The sequence below is a fragment of the Vulpes lagopus genome, chromosome X (genome assembly GCF_018345385.1).
Source record: "Vulpes lagopus strain Blue_001 chromosome X, ASM1834538v1, whole genome shotgun sequence".
In the NCBI taxonomy this organism is placed as follows: Eukaryota; Metazoa; Chordata; class Mammalia; order Carnivora; family Canidae; genus Vulpes; species Vulpes lagopus.
Window position 1 is genome coordinate 49,609,221 of NC_054848.1, and position 22,565 is coordinate 49,631,785.

Below are 22,565 nucleotides of genomic sequence, written 5' to 3' on the forward strand. Positions count from 1 at the left end.
AAGACACTATGTTCTTCATAGAAAACATTAGTACAGGTAACTATACTTTCTATAATTATATAGACCCTCTCAAAGAAAAATGCACACCATTATATGGTTCAGACAAGTTACTTGGGAAAAACACATCTGGACTGATTCCTAAAACATACCAGAAGACCACGCTGCATCTTTTGGTTCAAAGTATAGATTACTGTCATCAGTAAGGGCTCCTGCATTCTTACATATTTGATAATACACATATAGACTGGTTTGTGACTTAATGCTCCATTGGTTCATCAGCCTTTTCTGCAGGTTCATCAGCAGGTTGAGCAGGCTGTTCCTTTCTCTGTGGTCTTTCTTCAAGACCTTCCAGGAACAGAGATACATCATCATTATCATAAATCGTAAATTCCAACTCTTTACCAACAATTCCAATGGAAATATTCTTTGTAGTTAGGTCCTGTTCTGCAGGAAGTGTCTCTCGTAAGGCACGCAGACCATGTTTAACCAGTTCATTCAAATTGCACTCCATAAACCCAGACATATGTCTCTCCAAGTAAGTACGAGCTGATTGAGAACGGGCTCCAATGGACATGGCTCTACAGTCAAAATAGTTGGCAGATGGACAGGTTTGGAAAATGTGAGGGCATATATCCTCATAACCAGCAATAAGCAGTCCAACACCATATGGTCTCCAGCCATACCGTTGTGTTGGTATCTGGGTCTTGCTTCCAATTAGAAATACAAAACGAGACACAGGAAGAGGTCTGTCAAATACAAATCTGGAATCCAAATACTCCTGGTGCATAAAATTACATAACAGTCTAGCATCAGCAGTAAGTCCCGCAATTGAGATATCAATATGGTTATCAACATGGAGAATTTTCTTCTGATGAGCTGCAAGCTCTGACTGTGCTCTCTTCAATGCAACCAACACTGCATGGGTTTTGATTTCATTGGTGTTCAATTTACCAACATACAGAATAACACCCAGTGCTCATCCTGTCAAGTGCCCCCCTCAGTGCCCGTCACCCATTCACCCCCACCCCCCGCCCTCCTCCCCTTCCACCACCCCTAGTTCATTTCCCAGAGTTAGGAGTCTTTATGTTCTGTCTCCCTTTCTGAAGGGAAGGGAGAAGAAATGTGTGGGTTTTGATTTCAGACCCACTGTGGCTGAACCTTGTTTGACAGCTTCCATTGCATATTCAATTTGATGAATCCTGCCCTGAGGGCTCCAAAAACTGACGTCATTATCATACTGGTTGCGAAACATGGTTCCGGCGCGGGTCCCGCTGCGGCCTCCCACAGAGGTAGAGGTGGCAGCTTCAGGAGCGTGCTGACCCGGTATTTTTGCATCCTTGGACTAAATACCTACTAGTGTAACTGCTGAATCATAGGATAGTTCTATTTTTAACTTTTTAAGGAAATTCCTTCTGTTTTCCAGAGTGGCTACACTGTTTTGCATCCCCAACACTCCAAGACAGTACTCCTTTCTACACATCCACACCAATACTTGTTGTATCTTGTATTGTTAATTGTAGCCATTCTGACAGGTGTGAGATGGTATCTTGTCATGGTTTTTATTTGTATTTCCCTGATGCTGAGTGATGCTGAGCATTTTTTTCATGTTTCCATTAGCCGTTTGTATGTCTTATTTGGAGAAATGTCTGTGCATGTCTTCTGCCCATTTCTTGACTGGATATTTTGGTTTTTGGGTGTTGAGTTTGATAAATTCTTTAAAGATTGTGGATACTAGCTTTTTTTCTAATAAGACACTTGCAAATATCTTCTTCCATTCCATAGTTTGCCTTTTAGTTCTGTTGACTGTTTTCTTTGCTTGCAAAAGCTTTTTATATTGCTAAAGTCCCAATAGTTCATTTTTACTTTTCTTTCCCTTCCTTGCTTTGGAGACATGTCTAGAAAGAAATTTCTTGCAGCTGAGGTCAGAAAGTTGCTGTCTGCATTCTCTTCTAGGATTTTCATGGATTCCTGTCTCACATTGAGGTTTTTAATCCATTTTGAATTTATTTTTGTGTATGGCACAAGAATGTGGTCCAGTTTCATTCTTCTGCATGCGGCTGCCCAATTTTCCCAACATTTATTGAAGAGACTCTTTTTTTCTATTGGACAGCCTTTACTGCTTTGTCAAAGATTTGTCAACCATAGAGTTTAGGGTCCATTTCTGAATTCTCTATTCTGTTCTGCTATCTATGTGTCTGCTTTTGTGCCAGTATCATACTGTCTTGATGATTACAACTTTGTAGTACAACTTGAAGCCCAGAATTGTGATGCTTCTAGCTTTGGTTTTCTTTCCTTCCCTTCCTTTCTTCCTTACATTTTTAATTTTTTCTTTTCTTTGTGTGTGTGTGTGTGTGTGTGTGTGTGTGGCTTTGTTTTTGTTTTTGTTTTTGTTTTGGGGCGGGGGGTTGATGTTGTTGTTGCTTTGGGTTTTCTTTTTCAACATTACTTTGGCTATTCAGGGTCTTTTCTGGTTCTACACAAATTTTAGAATTGTTTTTTCCAGCTCTGTGAGAAATGCTGGAGTGGTTTTTTTTTAATATGACTTTATTTGTTTACTTGAAAGAGAGCATGAGAGTGAGAGATAGAGCACAGAGGAAAGAGAAGCAGACTCCCTTGCTGAGCAGAGATCCTGATGCAGGGTTTGATTGCAGGACCTTGTGATCATGACTTGAGCCAAAGGCAGACACATAACTGAGACACCCAGGTGCCCTGTTGGTGATATTTTGATATGTGCTGCATAAAATGTGTAGATTGCTTTGGGTAATATAGACATTTTAACAATATTTGTTCTTCTAATCCATGAGCATGAAATGTTTTTCCATATATTTGTGTCCTCTTCAATTTCTTTCATAAGTTTTCTGTAATTTTCAGAGTACTTATATTTTACCTGTTTGATTAGGTTTACCCCTTGGTATCTTATGGTTTTTGGTGCAATTATAAATGGGATTGATTCTTTCATTTCACTTTCTTCTGCTACTTTATTGGTGTATTGTGATGGAACAGATTTTTGTACATTGATTTTGTATCCTGCAACTTTAGTTAATTTGTGTATCAGTTCTAGCAATTTTTTGGTCGTGTCTTTCAGGTTTTTTACATAGAATATCATGTCTTCTACAAATATTGATGTTTGACTTCTTCCTTAATGATTTGGATGGATTTTATTTATTTTTGTTTTTTGATGGCTGAAGCTAGGACTTCCAGTAGTATGTTAAATAATAGTCATGAGAGTGGACATACTTGTCTTCTTTCTGAGTGTAGAGGAATAGCTCTCAGTCAAAGATAATATTTGCTGTGTGTGTCTTTTGTATATGGCCTTTGTGATGTTGAAGTATGTTCCATATATCCCTACTTTGTTGAGGGTTTTTTATCAAGAATGGATGTTTTATTTTGCCGAATGGTTTTTCTGTATCTACTAGGAGGATCATGTGGTTCTTGTTCTTTCTTTTATTCATGTGATTTTTAATGTTGATTTATTTGTGCATATTTAACCACCTTTGAAACCCAGAAATAAATTCCACTTGATTGTCACGATTGTTTCTTTTAATATACCATTATATTAGATTTGCTAGTATTTTGTTGAGAATTTTGTTCATCCATGTTCATCAGGGATATTTGCTTGTAATTATCCTTTTTAGTCAGGTGTTTGTCTGGTTTTGGAATCAGGGTCATGCTTGATTCCATGCTTCCAAACTCATAGAAGGAGTTTGGAAGTTTTCCTTCCATTTTTACTTTCTGGAATATTTTTAGAAATATAGGTATTAATTCTTCCTTGAATGTCTGGTAGTATTCCTCTGGGAAGCATCTGGCCCTGGACTCTTGTTTTTTGGGAAAGTTTTGATTACTGCATCAATTTCCTTGCTGGTTATGGGTCTGTTAAAATTTTCTATTTCCTCGTGTTTCAGTTTGGGCAGTTTGTATGTTTCTAGTGATTTATCCAATTCTTCTAGATTTCTCAGTTTTTTGGCATGTAATTTCTCATAATATTCTCTTATGATTGTTTCCATTTCTGTGATGTTGGCTGTGATCTCTCCTTTCTCATTCATTATTTTATTTATTTGGGTCCTTTATCTTTTCTCTTTGATATGATTAGCCAGGGGTTTATCAATTTTATTAATTTTTTTTCAAGGAAGTAGCTTATGGTTTCATTGATTTATTCTACTCTTTTTTTGTATATCATTTATTTCTCCTCCAATCTTTATTATATTATTTCCCTTCTTCTGCTGGCTTTAGGCTTCATTTATTTTTTCATTTTCTAGCTCCTTTAGGTATGAGATTGTTTCTTTCTTTGAAATTTTCCTTGCTCCTTGAGGTAGGCCTGTTGCTGTTTGCTTCCTCCTTATGCCCACTTTTGTTGAATCCCAATGTTTTTATACTGTTTGGTTTCCATTTTTATTTTTCTCTGTATTTTTAAATTTTTCTTCTTTAATTTCCTAGTTGACCCATTCATTCTTTGTTAGGATGTATTTGTGGTCTTTCCAAATTTTTCTTGTTGTTGATTTCAACTTCCATAACACTGTTGTCAGAAAATATGTATGGGGGACACCTGGGTGGCTCAGCAGTTAAAGCGCCTGCCTTCAGCTCAGGGCATGATCCTGGGTTCCTGGGATCGAGTCCCAAAGTGGGCTTCTTGCATGGAGCCTGCTTCTTCCTCTGCCTTTGTCTCTGCCCCCCCCATGTGTTTGTGTGTGTCTCTCATAAGTAAATAAATAAAATCTTTTAAAAAAAGAGAAAATATTCATGGTATGTTCTCAATATTTTGGTATTTGTTGAGGCCTGATTTGTGACCTAGCATGTGTTCTGTTCTGGAAAATGTCCCATGTGCACTTGAAAAGAATGTGTATTCTGCTGCTGTAGAATGAAATGTTCTGAATATGTCTGTTTAGTCCATCTGTGTGTTTCTTTGTTGATGTTTTGCTTGGATAATCTGTCATTTGATGTAAGTTGAGTGTTAAAGCCTCCTGCTATTATTGCATTATTATTGATGAGTTCCTTTCTGTTTATTACTAATTATTTTATATATTTGACTGCTCCAAAGTTGTTGGCTTAAATATTTAAATTTGTTAGATATTTTTGTTTGATAGTCCTCTTTATTATGATATAGTACTCTTCTTCTCTTGTCAGTTTTTGGTTTATACTCTAGTTTGTCTGATATAAAGATGGCTACTCCAGCTTTCCTTTATATACATATCCATTAGCATGATAAATGGTTCTCCATCCCCTCACTTTCAATCTTCAGGTGGCTTTAGGTCTGTAATGAATCTCTTGTAGGCACCATATAGGTGAGTCTTGTTTTTTTTCAAATCCATTCTGAAACTCTATGTATTGATTTGAGCATTTAATCTATTTATATTCAGAGTAATTGTTGATAGGAATTTAGTACCATTTTATTGCTTTTTTGTAATTATTTCTGGAGGTTTTCTCTGTTCTTTTCTAGCCTTTTTCCTACTTCAATGAATTCCCTTTAATATTTTTGTAGGATGTTTTGATGGTCACAAACTCCTTTAGATTTTTTTTTTTTGTGGGAAATCCTTTATCTTTCCTTCTATTCTGAATGCTGGACATTTTTGGCTATAGAGATTTTCCTTTCAGCATATTGAGTATATCATGCCACTTTCTTCTGTCTTGCCAAGTTTCTGTGCAGAGGTATGGTACTAAGTTTATTTGTCTTCCCTTTAAGTTACAGACTTCTTTCATCTTACTGCTTTTAGGATATTTTTCTTTATCTCTATATTTTGTTTATTTAACTAAAACATATCTTGATATTGGTGTTAGCCTGCTTTTCTTGATTTTGGTGGGAGTTCTATGTGCTACCTGGGTGTGGGTGCCCCCAGATTAGGGCAGTTTTCAGTTATAATTTCCTCAAATAAACCTGTCCCTTCTTCTCTCTTCTATTTCTGGGAATCCTTTGATGTGAATGTTATTGTGTTTCATGGAGTCCCTTAGGTTCCTAAGGGAAATTCAAGATTTTTCTTTCTCTCTTTTGATCAGCTTCGTTATTTTCCATAATTCTATCTTATATATCACTTGTTTGTTTCCCTGCTTTTTAAAATTTTTGTGGTCATTGCATACAGTCAGTTTCAAATCTCAGCTATTGTATTTTCCTTTTGGCCTGATTGGTTTTAAGGTCTTTAATGTCTGCAATAAGGGACTCCCTGGTGTCTTCTATGTTTTCTCAAGCCCAGCTAGTATCCTTAAGATTGATGCTTCAAAATCTGGATCAGGCATATTATTTATATCTGTTTCAATTAGATCCATGGTTGTTTCCTTTTTGTTGTTGTTCTTTCTTTTGTGGTGACTTCCTTTGTCTAGGCATTTTGCCTAGGTCTCTCTATTCTTCTGCATGTCAGGAAAGCCTGCTACGTTTCTTGTTGCTGAAAGTAATGTCATTATAAAAAAATAGGTCATATAATAACAAGAGCCTAGAACTTCAGGAATTGTCTCTGATGTATTATGTGTACACTGATGCTGTGTTATGGCTGCTGTATCCCTCATATCAGTCCTCTGCAGAGTTTCTCCTTGCCTGTAAGGGGGAATGTTTGGTCCTCAGCCAGAGTGTGTTGAGTTTTAACTGGGATGCTCTGGTCTGCTTCTAAAAAGACCTGATGCTGTTTCCACTAGAGGTGAAGCTTTGCAGAACTTTATGGTTAATAGATGTGGTGTATGAGTGGGATTGTGCTAGTCTTCTTGGGGAGGACCCTGCTGTTCTGGTTTTCAGGCACACTTGCCCAAAAATCATTACCAGCAGCGTGCTGGGGTTTGAGGTTTGGTGTAAACAATTTAGGCAGCCAGTATTGACACTGCTATTTACTGAGGTTAGTTTATCCTGAGGAATGTGGGATAGAAATGGGACCAGGCAGTTCCTTTGTACATGGAGAGGGGAGTTCATGCTATCTACTATCAGGGAATCTCTCCCAGAAGAGCTAAAACATTTCAGATCTGTGGGTTTTTTTTTTTTCAGATCTGTGCTTACACAGTGTAAAAATTGCTTGCCTGCCTGGAGATGCACGGTGCACTTTGGACTTTATCTCAGTCAGTCTGACTGAGTTTTAAAACTCCAAACTTTATGACCTGCTATGTCAGGGACCTGCATTAGTTTTTTGGGGAAGGGTCTTGATACGCTAGGAACGATGAAGTGTTGACCCAGAAGGAAAGTTACCCCAGAGCTCAGGAGTGTGGAGTCTGGAGCAAAGTACATTCAGTGGCCAGTGTTTGGGTGCAGATGTCTCTGCACCTATGCTGAGGGGCAGAGGAGGAAAATGTCACCCACCACCTCCTTTGTTCCCAGAGTGGCAATGCCACCTCTCTGATGTGTTCCAAAGAAGGGGGAACCATCTCTGCCAGTGTGTCTCAGAGGATCCTCAGAAGGTACCATTTGTCCCATAGGTTACATGATTGTCTTCTCCAAAGAAACAGTACAGTGTCGTCAGAGCTCTATAACAGCCACTTCATGGATCTCTAATACTCAGTCTTTGAGTCCACTGGTTGGAAAAACTAACAAAAATCAGGCCCTGTCATTTTCTCAGTCAATAGCTTTAGGGAAGTGCTTTCCTTGTGCACATTGTCACATCCAGTGACATTCCTGGTGCACTCCTCTCTTTTTCTCCCTCACCTCTCTCTGCAATCTGGGCTCCCTCCCCTCAACAGCATGTGATCCATTTCTCCCTCAAACCATTTCTCTTCAGATCCTACTTTTCAGGATGTGGCCTCCTCGCTCCTTCTAGTTGTGCAGTTTCTTCTGTCAGTCCTCAGGTCAATTTCTTGGGTATTCAGAGTGATTTAATATTTATCTACCATGCTAGAGTCAACAAGGAAGCAAGCCTAGGGTCCTTCTGTTACGCCTCCATCTTAGCTCTTCTACTCTTTATTTTTTAATTTATTTTATATTGGTGCTCAATTTGCCAACATATAGAATAACACCCAGTGCTCATCCCATCAAGGGCACCCCCAGTACCCATCACCCAGTCACCCCCATCCCTCACCCAGCTCCCTTTTTACCACCCCTTCTTTTCCCAGAGTTAGGAGTCTCTCATGTTCTGTCTTCCTTTCTGATATTTCCCACTCATTTTTTCTCCCTTCCCATTTACTCCCTTTCACTATTTTTTATATTCCCCAAATGAATGAGACCATATAATGTTTGTCCATCTCCGATTGATTTTTTTTTCACTCAGCATAATACCCTCCAGTTCCATCCACGTTGAAACAAATGGTGGGTACCTGTCATTTCTAATGGCTGAGTAATATGCCATTGTATACATAAACCACATCTTTATCCATTCATCTTTCGATGGACACCGAGGCTCCTTCCAAAGTTTGGCTATTGTGGACAATGCTGCTATAAACATTGGGGTGCAAGTGTTGCAGCGTTTCACTGCATCTGTATCTTTGGGGTAAATCCCCAACAGTGCAATTGCTGGGTTGTAGGGCAGATCTATTTTTAACTCTTTGAGGAACCTCCACAGAGTTTTCCAGAGTGGCTGTCCCAGTTCACATTCCCACCAAAACTGTAAGAGGGTTCCCTTTTCTCTGCATCCTCTCCAGCATTTGTGGTTTCCTGCCTTGTTAATTTTCCCCATTGTCACTGGTGTGAGGTGGTATCTCATTGTGGTTTTGATTTGTATTTCCCTGATGGCAAGTGATGCAGAGCATTTTCTCATGTGCTTGTTGGCCATGTCTATGTCTTCCTCTGTGAGATTTCTGTTCATGTCTTTTGCCCATTTCATGATTGGATTGTTTGTTTCTTTGGTGTTGAGTTTAATAAGTTCTTTATAGAACTTGGATACTAGCCCTTTATCTGATAGGGCATTTGCAAATATCTTCTCCCATTCTGTAGGTTGTGTTTAGTTTTGTTGACTGTTTTTTTTTTTTTGTTTTTTGTTTTTTTTTTTTTTTGCCGTGCAGAAGCTTTTTATCTTGATGAAGTCCCAATAATTCTTTTTTGCTTTTGTTTCTCTTGCCTTCATGGATGTATCTTGCAAGAAGTTGCTGTGTCTCAGTTCAAAAAGGGTGTTGCCCATGTTCTCCTGTAAGATTTTCATGGAATCTTGTCTCACATTTAGGTCTTTCATCCATTTTGAGTTTATCTTTCTGTACGGCATAAGAGAATGGTCTAGTTTCATTCCTCTGCATGTGGCTGTCCAATTTTCCCAGCACCATTTATTGGAGACTGTCTTTTTTTCCAGCGGATAGTGTTTCCTGCTTTGTGGAATATTAGTTGACAATATAGTTGAGGGGCGATTTCTGGGTACTCTATTCTGTTGCATTGATCTATGTGTCTGTTTTTGTGCCAGGACCACCCTGTCTTGATGACCACAGCTTTGTAGTACAACCTGAAATCTGGCATTGTGATGCCCCCAGCTCTTGATTTCTTTTTTAATATTTCTCTATTTGGGGTCTTTTCTGATTCCACAGAAATCTTAAAATGATTTGTTCCAACTCTATGAAGAAAGTCCATGGTATTTGGATAGGTATTGCATTAAATGTGTAAATTGCCCTGGGTAGCATTGATATTTTCACAATATTAATTCTGCCAATCCATGAGCATGGAATATTTTTCCATCTCCTTGTGTCTTCCTCAATTTCTTTCAGACTTGTACCGTAGTTTTGGGGGGTATAGATCATTTACCTCTTTGGTTAGGTTTATTCCTAGGTATCTTATGCTTTTGGGTGCAATTGTCAATTGGATTGACTCCTTAATTTCTCTTTCTTCAGTCTCACTGTTAGTGTATAGAAATGCCACTGATTTCTCGGCATTGATTTTGTATCCTGCCACACTGCCGAATTGCTGTATGAGTTCTAGCCATGTTGCAGTGCAGTCTTTTGGGTTTTCTATGTACAGTATCATGTCATCTGTGAAGAGGGAGAGTTTGACTTCTTCTTTGCCTATTTAAATGCCTCTTATTTCTTTTTGTTGCCTGATTGCTGAAGCTAGGACTTCTAGTCCTATGTTGACTAGCAGTGGTAAGAGTGGACATCCCTGTCGTGTTTCTGATCTTAGGGGAAAGGCTCCCAGTGTTTCCGTGTTGAGAATGATATTTGCTGAGGGCTTTTCATAGATGGCTTTTAAGATGCTGAGGAATGTTCCCTCTATCCCTAAAGTCTGAAGAGTTTTGATCAGGAATGGATGCTGTATTTTGTCCAATGCTTTCTCCGCATCTATTGAGGGCATCATATGTTTCTTTTTTTTCTCTTGTTGATATGATCTATCACATTGATTGTTTTATGAGTGTTGAACCATCCTTGCATTCCGGGGATAAATTCCACTTGGTCATGGTGAATCATCTTCTTAACTTACTGTTGGCTTCTTAAGTAAGTTACTTCTTAACTTACTCTTGGCTAGTATCTTGTTGAAAATTTTTGCATCTGTGTTCATCAGGGATGTTGGTCTATAATTCTCCTTTCTGGTGGGGTATTTGTCTGGTTTTGAAAATAAGGTGATGATGGCCTCATAGAACGAGTTTGGAAGTATTCCATCTCTTTCTGTCTTTCAGAACAGCTTTAGTAGAATGGGTATTGTTTCTGTTTTAAACTTTTGATAGAATTCCCTGGGAAGCCCTCTGGCCCTGCCCTGGACTTTGAGTCTTCGAAGGTTTTTGATGACTGCTTCAATTTCCTCCCTGGTTATTGGCTTTCTCCAGTTTTTCTACTTCTTCCTGTTTCAGTTTTGGTAATCTATGGTTTCCCAGAATTGCATCCATTTCTTCTAGATTGCCTAATTTATTAATGTAAAGCTGCTCATAATAAGTTTTTAAAATCGTTTGTATTTCCTTGATATTGGTGGTGATCTCTCCTTTTTATTCTTGATTTTTTTAATTAGAGTGTTTTTGTTTTTTGCGTTTGATAAGGCGGGCTAATGGTTTATCTTCTTATTAATTCTTTCAAAAACCAACTCCTGGTTTTGTTGATCTCTTCCACAGTTCTTTCCTTCTCTATTTCATAATTCTCCTCAAATCTTTATCATCTCTCTTTTGCTTGATATAGGTTTTATTTTCTGTTCTTTCTCCAGCTCCTTTAGATGCAAGGTTAGCTTTTGTACTTGAGTTCTTTCCAGTTTTTGGATGGACGCTTGTATTGTGATGTATTTCCCCCATAGGACTGCTTTTGCTGTATCCCAAAGATTTTGAGTGGTTGTATCTTCATTCTCATTAGTTTCCATGAATCTTTTAAATTCTTCTCTAATTTCCTGGTTGACCCTTTCATCTCTTAGCAGGATGGTCTTTAGCCTCCATGTGTTTGAATCTTCCAAATTTCTCCTTGTGATTAATCCTAGTTCCAAAGCCTTATGGTCTGAAAATATACAGGGGACAATCCCAATTTTTGGTATCGGTTAAAACCTGATTTATGACCCAGAATGTGGTGTCTTCTGGAGAAAGTTCCATGTGCACTTGAGAAGAATGTGTATTCAGTTGAGTTTGGATGTAAAGTTCTCTAAATATCTGTGAAATCCATCTGGTCCAGTGTATAATTTAAAACTCTTGTTTCTTTGGAGATGTTGTGCTTAGAAGATCTGTCAATTACAGAAAGTGCCGTGTTCAAGTCTGCCAGTATAAGTGTATTACTATGTAAGTATGCCTTTACTTCGATTATTATTGATTGATATACTTGGCAGCTCCCACATTAGGGGCATAAATATTGATGATTGTTACATCCTCTTGTTGGATAGTTCCTTTAAGTACAATATAGTGTCCCTCTTCATCTCTTACTACAGTCTGTGGGATACATTTCAATTTATCTGATATGAGGATGGCTACCCCTGCTTTCTTTTGAGAGCACTTAAATGGTAAATGGTTCTCCAACCTTATTTTCAGCCTGGAGGTGTCCTCCTGTCTAAAATGAGTCTCTTGTAGACAGCAAATAGATAGGTCTTGCTTTTTTATCCAGTCTGCAACCGTGCACCTTTTGATGGGATCATTAAGCCCATTCACGTTCAGAGTTACTATTGAAAGATATGAATTTAGTTTCATCATAATACCTATTCCATCCCTGTTTTTTGTGGATTGTTTCTTTGGACTTCCTCTTTCTTTTACAGAGTCCCCCTTACTATTTCTTGCAGAGCTGGTTTGTTGTTAACATATTCTTTCAGTTCTGCCTATCTTGGAAGCTCCTATCTCTCCTTCTATTCTGAATGAGAGCCTTGCTGGATAAAATATTCTTGGCTGCATGTTCTTCTCATTTAGGGCCCTGAATATATCCTGCCAGCCCTTTCTGGCCTGCCAGGTCTCTGTGGAGAGGTCTGCTCTTAACCTAATACTTCTCCCTATAAAGTCTATGAATTTCTTGTCTCTTGCTGCTTTAAGGATCTTGTCTTTATCTTTGCAAGTTTCACTATTAAATGTCAGGGTGTTGACCATTTATTATTGATATTAGGGGGGATCTCTATCTCCTGGATCTGAATGCCTGTTTCTGTCCCCAAGATAAAGATGTTCTCAGCTATGATTTGTTCGAATACACTTTCTGGTCCTCTGTCCCTTTGGCACCCTCTGGAACCCCAATTAAATGTAGACTTTTCCTTCTGAGGCTGTTCATTTATTTCCCTAAGCCTATCCTCATGATCTTTTATTTATTTTTCTCTTTTTTCCTCAGCTTCCTTCCTTGTCATTAACTTGCCTTCTATGTCACTCACTCGTTCTTCTACCTCATTAACCCTTGTCGTTATATCTCCAGTTTGGATGCATGTCACTTAATTGATTTTTAATTTCGGCCTGAGTAGATCTAAATTCTGCAGTCATGAAGTTTCTTAATTCCTTTATGCCTTTTTTCCAGAGCCTAGCTTTATAACTGTGTTTCTGAATTGGCTTTCTGACATCGAATTGTCATCCAAAATCTGTAACTCTTTTGGAAAGAGTACTGTTTCTGATTCTTTCTTTGTGATGAGTTCTTCCTTCCAGTCATTTTGCTCAGTGTGGAGTGGCTAAAAACTATTTGTACCGGAAAAAGGAAGGAAAAAGAGAAAAACAAGCGCAGGGGAACAAATGAAAAAACAAAAAACAAGGAGGGGTATCCTCTGATTCTATATACTGTAAGTCCCTTGACTTCCCCTAGAGCTTTCCAGCGCCACTTGGTCAAGAACTTGCTCTTCCCCTGTCCTTCCAGTTGGTCTTCTGGGGGAGGGGCCTGCTGTGCTGATTCTCAGGTGTGGGCACCTGGAGGATCTGCCTCGCCCCCTGTCAGGTGTATGGCTCAGTGCGAGCTGTATATCCTGAGGCCCTTGTGCAGTCCCAGGTACAGGGTGACATCAGGAGGAACAACAACAGTGGCGGCGACCAGCTCTCCAACCCTGGAGTAAGCTCCAGCAGTAACCACTGCAGTCTCCCAGTCTGCACTGCCCTGGATGTTCCAGGTGCGGGGGGGCGCTGACCTGTACAGCTCGGGGCAGCCTGGCAGCAAGAGTGTCTTCACTTTCCTGTGTCTTCCCAGCTTCCACCTTTCCCAAGGGAAGCACCAGATCCTGGGCTGTGTCCTCTGGCGCCTTGGGTTCTGGGACCTGTGCCAATGGAATTGTGCTCCCAGTGCTGCACAGCCCCCTCCACACTGAGCCACCGCCATAGCTGCCCTCTGAGCCACCGCCTGAGCTTCTCCCCGGGGCTGCGCAGCCCACTCTGCATGGAGCTGCCTCCTGAGCTGCTCTCAAGGCCCCACGAGACGTGTGGTCCAGCCCTTTACTGAGTGTGGCCCACAGGGTGTGGCACTTCCTCTGTGGGACGCACTTCCTCTATGACACCGAGAACCTGGGGGCTCCACTGCCCTTCCTGGGATCCTGCCTGAGTTCCCTGTGAGTGCCTTTCTGTCCAGGAAGATTGGTAAAGTTCCTGCTTCTCCAGGACTGGGCTTTCCTGTCCGGGAGGCTCTCATCACCCGGCCTTAGCCTAGCTCCTCGTGGGGGCCCCTCCCCCACTGGATGCTTTGTTATTTTTTTCCCCCGTCTTCCTACCTTGATAGAAGCATGAAATTTTCTCACTGCAGCATTCCAGCTGTTCGCTGTTTAAATCTCAGGCCGAATTTGTAGGTTTTCAGGATGATTTGAAAGTTATCTAGGTAAGTTGGTGGGGACAGGTGACTTGGGGATCCTACTCTTCAGCCATCTTGCCCTGCCTCCAAAATGCGTTTCTCAAAGACACGGAATAACTGTGGTTCAAACCTTTACTTGCATGACTTATGTGGATATGCAAGGTTGCTGTTATGACTGAGCCATTATCCCATCATGTATATAACCATGAAACTTATCATTATCAAATAATAAATATATCCCTCATTTCAAAAATGTTCTTATTCTCATTTGTATTCCTTGCTTATATCCGACTCTGTGTGACACTCCTCTTCATACCCAAGAAATATTTCATTTGATTTTGGTTACTACAGATCAGTTACATTTTCTAAAATTTTAACAAACTTTTCTAACAAAATATTAAAGTGCCTAGCCTTTGGAGTTTATATTCTTTCATACTGAATAATACATTTGAAATTAATCCATGACATAGATTTTAATAATAGGTCTTTCCTTTTTATTACTGAGTAATATCCTATTGTATGAATATATCTATTCATTGAATAGATATTCAATTGAAGGGGTTTTGGATTGCTTCTAGTTTTTGGCCATTACAAATATGAATGTTAATGTATAAGTCCTTATATAAACATTTATTTCTCTTGGATATATCTCCAGAAGTAGAATCATGGATTATGGGACATCTGGGTGGCTCAGTGGTTGAGCATCTGCCTTTGGCTCAGGGCATGATCCTGGGATCCAGGACAGAGTCCCACATTGGGCTCCCTCTGTGGAGCCTGCTTTTCTCCCTCTGCCTCTGTTTCTGCTTCTCTCGGTGTGTGTCTCTCATGAATAAATAAATAAATCTTTAAAAAAGAATCATGGATTATATTTTAGCTGTATGTTTAACTTTTTAAATAATTGCCAAACTGTTTTCCATAGTTGTTATACCATTTTACATTTTTACCAGTACTGTGTAAGACTTCTAATTCCTCTGCATCTTCACCAGCACTTGATATGGTCAGTCTTTTAAATTTTAGCTGATTATAGGTGTATGGTGGTATCTCATTGTGGTTTGAATTTGTATTTTCCTATGCTGCTATGGTCTTAATGTTTGTATCTCCCCAGATTCATATGGAGAAAACCTGATCCCCAATGTGATGGTGTATTGGGTTTTTGAGAGGCAGTTATATTATGAGATTGGAGCCTTCATGTTGGTATCAGAAGACACATGAGACACATTTTCATCTAAATGAAAATGAGGAACATCTTATTGGATAATGGAGAAAAGGCAATTCTTGTTATAAAGTGGCAAAGCACTTGGCTAAATTTTGCTTATGTTCTAGTGTTTTATGGAAGGTAGAATTTGCAAGTGATGAAACTGGATATTTGGCTGAGGAGATTTGTAAGCAGTGTTGAAGTCAAGGTGTGTCTTGGCTTCTGACTGCTTAGAGAAAAATGTAAAAAGATGAAATAAAAAAGGAATCGTTGAGCTAAAAGGAACAGGAACTTAAGTTTTTGGAAAATTCTCAGCCTGCTCACATTACAAAAAATAAGAAAGCATGTTCTGAAGAGAACATCAGTGATGAGGGTGATGTACCATTTGATAAGGAGATTAATATCAGTATGAGCCAGTGACATAATCTGCTACCCTGATTAACGCAGGAACACTGATATTTTGAAGTGAAGGTTTCAGAGACAGAATGAAATGGAGGAAGGCTGTTGGATTTCTTAGACTGTGCAGTACTTGACTATAGAGTTATTTGGCTGTGAGTTTGCACTGTTCTTCAGGACAAGAAAAGAGTGGCCCTGAAGATGATTCAGAGACCATCAGGGGCACTAACTTGGTTTTAACTGGCCAGTTTTCAACCAAAGCCAGGAAGTGATACGCCCATCTGGTGGAGCCCTAGTGAGCATGACTCCAACCTCGCAGAGTCTTTGGGCCATGACACCTGCCTTATATGGACAGGGCTACTATTGACAGCCATTGTGTTGGTGGTGACCATGAGGGTGATAGTGTCACCTCAGTGGGCCTGGAAGGCACAGAATTGACCCCCAAAATATTCTCATGTTCTAAGATTTAGGGGGATTTGCCGTGCTAGATTTTGGGCTTGGGACATGTTATCTCCTCCTTCTGTCCTGTCTACCTTTTTGGGTGGGAATGTATATACTATGCCTGTCCACCATTGTATTTTGGAAACAAATAACTTGTTTGATTTCATAGTTCACAACTTCAGAGGAATTTTGGCTCAAGATGCATCTTGAGCCTCATTCATATCTGCTTTAAATGAAATTTTGGACTTTAGACTTTAAAGTTTATGCTAGAACAAAGCTTTTAAGGCTGCTCATATGGAATGAATATATTTTCTTTGTGAAAGGACATGAATATTGGAGAGCTGTTGTGGAATGCTCTGGACTGAGTGATTGTGTTCCCTCAAAATGTATGACTTTTTAAAGATTGATTTATTTATTTGAGAAAGAACATGAACATGAGTTGGGAGAGAGGCCAAAGGAGAGGGACAAGAAGACACTACGGTGAGAACAGAGCTGTATGTGGGGCTAGATCCTAGGACCCTGAGATCATTGACCCCAGCTGAAATCAAGTCAGATGCTTAACTGACTGCACCACCCAGGTGCCCCTTAAAATATATATATTAAACCACATCTTCTTTATCCATTCATCTTTCGATGGACACCGAGGCTCCTTCCACAGTTTGGTTATTGTGGACTTTGCTGCTAGAAACACCGGGGGGGGGGGGGCGGTGTCCCGGCGTTTCATCGCATCTGCATTTTTGGGGTAAATCCCCAGCAGTGCAATTGCTGGGTCGTAGGGCAGGTATATTTTTAACTCTTTGAGAAACCTCCACACAGTTTTCCAGCCTGGCTGCACCAGTTCACATTCCCACCAACAGTGTAAGAGGGTTCCCTTTTTTCTGCATCCTCTCCAACATTTGTGGTTTCCTGCCTTGTTAATTTTCCCCATTGTCACTTGTGTGAGGTGGTGTCTCATTGTGGTTTTGATTTGTATTTCCCTGATGGCAAGTGATTGATGACAGATTTCTATTCTTAGGATACTATGTATACTCCTGATGCTGGATTCGAATCCTACACTTACTTGTTTGAAAGGTGCCATTGGTGTAGAACAGGGAAAATTCTCATTTAAATTTCATTTGATTGAACTTTAGTTCTTTGGTAGAGATTTCATTTGGATTGTTTCTGGGTTGCTCTTACTTTGGCATCTCTCTTCCCTGTGGAAAAGTCTTACTTTTCTTACTCTGCTCCTCAAAAGATGTCTGCTTTTTTTCTGTTTAAAGTGAAAATTATCCTCAGAAAAGTCTCCTTTTCCTTTCAATTGGAGATTTTCTCCCGGACACTCGAGCAGGGAACTCCAGGCTCTTTTGTGAGGTCTGTTTGTTTTTCCTGATTTGTTGGGCTAGGAATTGTTCAAAGCCTTTTTTTTTGGCTGGTTAACGGAAACTGGATATAAGAAACTCTTTGTATCTCAGACAGGATTATATGAAACTGACTTTTTCATTCCTGGATCCTTTCTTCCTTGATTTTGCTCCTCCCATGGGTAACATTTAGTCTACTGAGATTCCCATTTCTCAATTTCATCTGAGTATATGCTTAAGGATAATTTGGAATTTCAGCAGCCTTAATGTAAGGAAAGATGTTAGTGTTCAAAGCCAATAGCCAAAAAGGAATTCTTGAGACGTCTTTGGTGCAAAAAGGTGATTTTATTAAAGCAGGACTTGTGGGGAGAAAGAAATGAGCTGGAGTCCTGAGGAGTGGTCTATTATATACTTATTTTTTCTCAGAGAAAGAATGTTTAATTCTGGTTATATATATATATATTTTGTTGTTGTTGTTGTTGTTATATATATACATAAATATATACAAAATATATTTATATATATATTTGTTACATCAAAAGTTACAAATCAGTTTGAAAGACATTTCAGACAAATACAAACTTAATATTTTGCTTTTAGTATGTGCAAGGTTGCAGGCTTTGGAAGTGTGGGAACAGAATTTAGGACATTTTTACTCTTTAGTTGCAAATGTTTCTTTTTTATTATTTATTTACTTTTATTGAAGTTTGATTTGGCAACATATAGTATAATAGCCAGTGCTCATCCCATCAAGTTCCCTCCTCAGTGCCCCTAACCCAATTGCCCCATCCACTACTCTTTGGTCCTTTCCCAGGGTTAGGAGTCTCTCATGATTTGTCACCCTCTCTAATTTTTCCCACTCATTTTCCCTCTTTTTCCTTATAATCCCTTTCACTGTTTTTTATATTCCCCATATGAGTGAAACCATATAATGACTGTCCTTTTCCGATCGACTTACTTCACTCAGCATAATACTCTCCAGTTCCATCCAATCAAAACAAATGGTGGATATTCCTCATTTCTAATGGCTGAGTAACATTTCATTGTGTGTGTACACACACACACACACACACACACACACACACACACACATATAACATACTATATTCTTATATATATAATCTACATATTATATATATACGTATATATATAATATTTATCCATTAATCCATTCAGTGGACATTGAGGCTCCTTCCACAGTTTGGCTATTGTGGAGATTGCTGCTACGAACACTGGGGTAGAGTTGTCCCTGTGTTTTACTGCATCTGTATCTTTGGGGAAAATACCCAGTAGTTAATTGCTGGGTCATAGGATAGCTCTATTTTTAACCCTTTGAGGAACCTCCACATTGCTTTCCAGAGTGGCTGTACCAGTTCACATTCCCACCAACAGTGCAAGAGGGTTCCCCTTTCTCCACATCCTCTCCAACATTTGTTGTTTCATGGCTTGTTAATTTTCATCATTCTCACTGGTGTGAGGTGGTATCTCATTGTGGTTTTGATTTGTTTTTCTCTGATGGCCAGTGATGCGGAGCATTTTCTCATATGCTTGTTGACAATGCATATGTCTTCTTTGGTGAAATTTCTGTTCACGTCTTTTGCCCATTTCATGACTGGATCGTTTGTTTCTTGGGTGTTGAGTTGAATAAGTTCTTTATAGATCTTGGATACTAGCCCTTTATCTCATATGTCATTTGCAAATATCTTCTCTCATTCTGTAGATTGTCTTTTACTTGTGTTGACTGTTTCTTTTTCTGTGCAGAAGCTTTTTATCTTGATGAAGTCCCAATAATTCATTTTTGCTTTTGTTTCCCTTGCCTTCATAGATGTATCTTGCAAGAAGTTGCTGTGGCCAAGTTCAAAAAGGGTGTTGCCTGTGATCTCCTCTAGGATGCTGATTGACTCTTGTCTCACATTTAGATCTTTCATCCATTTTGAGTTTATCTTTGTGTATGGTGTAAGAGAATGGTCCTGTTTCATTCTTTTGCATGTGGCTGTCCAATTTTCTCAACACCACTTATTGAAGAGACTGTCCTTTTTCCAGTGTGGATAGACTTTCCTGCTTTGTTAAATATTAGTTGACCATAGAGTTGAAGGCCCATTTCTGGAATCTATATTCTGTTCCATTGATCTATGTGTCTGTTTTTGTGCCAGTCCCACACTGTCTTGATGATCACAGCTTTGTAGTAGAACTGGAAATCTGGCATTGTTATGCCCCTGGCTCTGGTTTTCTTTTTAAATATTCTCCTGGTTATTCAGGGTCTTTTGTGATTACACAGAAATATTAAGATGATTTGTGCCAACTCTCTGGAGAAAGTCCATGGTACTTTGATCGGGATTGCATTGAATGTGTAAATTGCCCTGGGGAGCATTGACATTTTCACAATATTAATTCTTCCAATCCATGAGCATGGAATATTTTTGTATCAGTTTCTTTAGGAAGTGTTCCATAGTTTTTAGGGTATAGATCCTTTAACTCTTTGGTTAGTTTTATTCCTAGGTATGCTTTTGGGTATAATTTTAAATTGAATTGACTCCTTAATTTCTTAATTTCTCTTAATTTCTCTTTCTTCAGTTTCATTGTTAGTGTATAGAAATGCCACTGATTAAAAAAAAAAGGAAATGCCACTGATTTCTGGGCATTGATTTTGTATCCTGCCACATTGCCGAATTGCTGTATGAGTTCTAGCAATATTGGAGTGGAGTCTTTTGGGTTTTAAATGTACAGTATCATGTCATCTGCAAAAACGGAGAGTTTGACTTCTTTTTTGCCAATTTGAATGCCTTTTATTTCTTTTTGTTGCCTGATTGCTGAGGCTAGGACTTCTAGTCCTATGTTGACTAGCAGTGGTAAGAGTGGACATCCCTCTCGTGTTCCTGATCTTAGGGGAAAGGCTCCCAGTGTTTCCCCATTGAGAATGATATTTGCTGTGGGCTTTTCATAGATGACTTTTAAGATATTGAGGAATGTTCCCTCTATCTCTACACTCCAAAGAGTTTTGATCAGGAATGGATGCTGTATTTTGTCAAATGCTTTCTGTGCATCTATTGAGAGGATCATAAGTTTCCTGTTTATTCTCTTGTTGATGTGAACTATCATGTTGATTTTTAAATGAGCTTTGGACCAATCGTACATCCAGGGGATAAATCCCACTTGGTCATAGTGAATAATCTGAATGTCCTGTTGGATCTAATTGGCTAGTATGTTGTTGAGAATTTTTGCATCCGTGTTCATCAGGGATATTGGTCTATAATGCTCCTTTTTGGCGGGGTCTTTGTCTGTTTTTGGAATCAAGGTGTTGCGGGCCTCGTAAAACAAGTTTGGAAGTATTCCCTCTCTTTCCATCCTTTGGAACACCTTTAGTAGAATAGGTATTATTTCTTCTTTAAACGTTTGATAGAATTCCTTGGGAAGTCATCTGGCCCTGAGCTTCTGTGTATTGGGAGGTTTTTGATGACTGCTTCAATTTCATCCCTGGTTTGCCTGTTCAGATATTCTATTTCTTTCTTTTCCAGTTTAGGTAACTTGTGGTTTTCCAGAAATGCGTCCATTTCTTCTACATTGCCTAACTTATTGTCATCTAACTGTTCATAATACTTTTGTATAATCATTTATATTTCCTTGGTATTAGTTGTGATCTCTCCTTTTGCATTTGAGATTTCATTAATTTGGGTTTTTTTCTCTTTTGTTTTTAATAAGGCGGGCTAATGGTTTATCTATCTTATTAATTCTTTCAAAGAACCAACTCCTGCTTTTGTTGATCTGTTCCACAGTTCTTCTGGTGTCTATTTCATTGAGTTCTGCTCGAATCTTCATTATCTGTCTCTTTCTGCTTGGTGTAGGTTTTATTTGCTGTTCTTTCTCCAGTTCTTTTAGGTGCTTTTTTTAGCTTGTGTATTTGAGTTTTTTCCAATTTTTTGAGGGAGGCTTGTATTGTGATGTATTTCCCTCTCAGGACTGCTTTTGCTGTATCCCAAATATTTTGAATGGTTGTGTCTGCATTCTCATTAGTTTCCATGTATCTTTTTAATTCTTCTCTTATTTCCTGGTTAACCCTTTCATCTTTTAGCAGGATGGTCTTTAACCTCTTCGTGTTTCAGTTTCTTCCAGATTTCTTCTTGTGATTGAATTCTAGCTTCAAATCATTGTGGTCTGAAAATATTCAGGGGAGAATACCAGTCTTTTGATATCAGTTGAGACCTGATTTGTAACCCAGTATGTCGTCTATTCTGGAGAAAGTTCCATGTGCATTTGAGAAGAATGTGTATTCAATTGCATTCAGATGGAAAGGTTTGTATATATCCATGAAATCTGCATTATATACTTTCAAGTGGAGTTTGGGATAGGAATAGCATAAGTTCCTAAGGAATTTTGGAAGCAATTTTCTGGGCCCTAAGTGGGCTAGCTATTGTTGAGGAAAGGTCATGTATTACTATCTAATAAAACCCGAGTCATGAGACCCTTCAGATGTATATCAGTGGGTCATATGCTCAGGAGATGATTGCCACTATGTATATTCATAGGTAGAGATAATGGAATTTTCCAAAGAAATTTTGATAAGTTGAAACTGCTTCATTATTAGTGTATAGAAATGCCACAGATTTCTGCACCTTGATTTTTTTTTAATTTTATTTATTTATGATAGTCACAGAGAGACACACACAGAGAGAGGCAGAGACATAGGCAGAGGGAGAAGCAGTCTCCATGCAGGGAGCCCGACGTGGGATTCGATCCCGTGTCTCCAGGATCGCACCCTGGGCCAAAGGCAGGCGCTAAACCGCTGCGCCACCCAGGGATCCCCATGCACCTTGATTTTTTTAAAGGGATTTTATTTATTTACTCCTGAGAGACACACAGAGAGAGACAGAGACATAGGCAGAGTGAGAAGCAATTTCCCTGCAGGGAGCTCGATGCAGGACTTGATCCTAGGACCCCAGGATCACACCCTGAGCTGAAGGCAGATGCACAACCACTGAGCCACCCAGGTGTCTCTCCACATTGATTATATATCCTGGGATCTTACTGAATTCATTTACCAGTCCTAATTTTTTTTTTGTGGAATCTTTCATATTTTCTCTATATATAACTATGTCATGTGCAAATAGTGAAATTTTACTTCTTACTTATTAATTTGTATACCTTTCTTTTCTTTTTGTTTTTTGATTGCTCTGACTAGGACTTCTTGTACTACA

General features: G+C 39.0%; 1 protein-coding gene across 1 annotated transcript; it reads right to left on the minus strand.

Moving 5' to 3' along the window:
• Positions 1-208: 208 nt before the first annotated feature.
• LOC121482361 (proteasome subunit alpha type-1-like) lies at positions 209-1,252 on the minus strand. The gene is made up of 2 exons (XM_041740275.1): positions 1,134-1,252; positions 209-929 (listed from the first exon to the last, which is right to left on the minus strand). Exons 1-2 carry the CDS (start codon positions 1,250-1,252, stop codon positions 257-259), a joined length of 792 nt encoding a protein of 263 aa, XP_041596209.1. The 3' UTR covers positions 209-256.
• Positions 1,253-22,565: the final 21,313 nt, after the last annotated feature.

What these genes read in the sequence shown, in the direction of transcription:
- LOC121482361 (XM_041740275.1), bottom strand. Translation starts at nt 1,252, where the DNA reads ATGTTTCGCAACCAGTATGATAATGACGTCAGTTTTTGGAGCCCTCAG. An exon ending in GCCACAGTGGGTCTGAAATC is followed by an intron (nt 930 to 1,133) that starts AAAACCCACACA and finishes CACCAATGAAAT; the next exon opens with CAAAACCCATGCAGTGTTGG.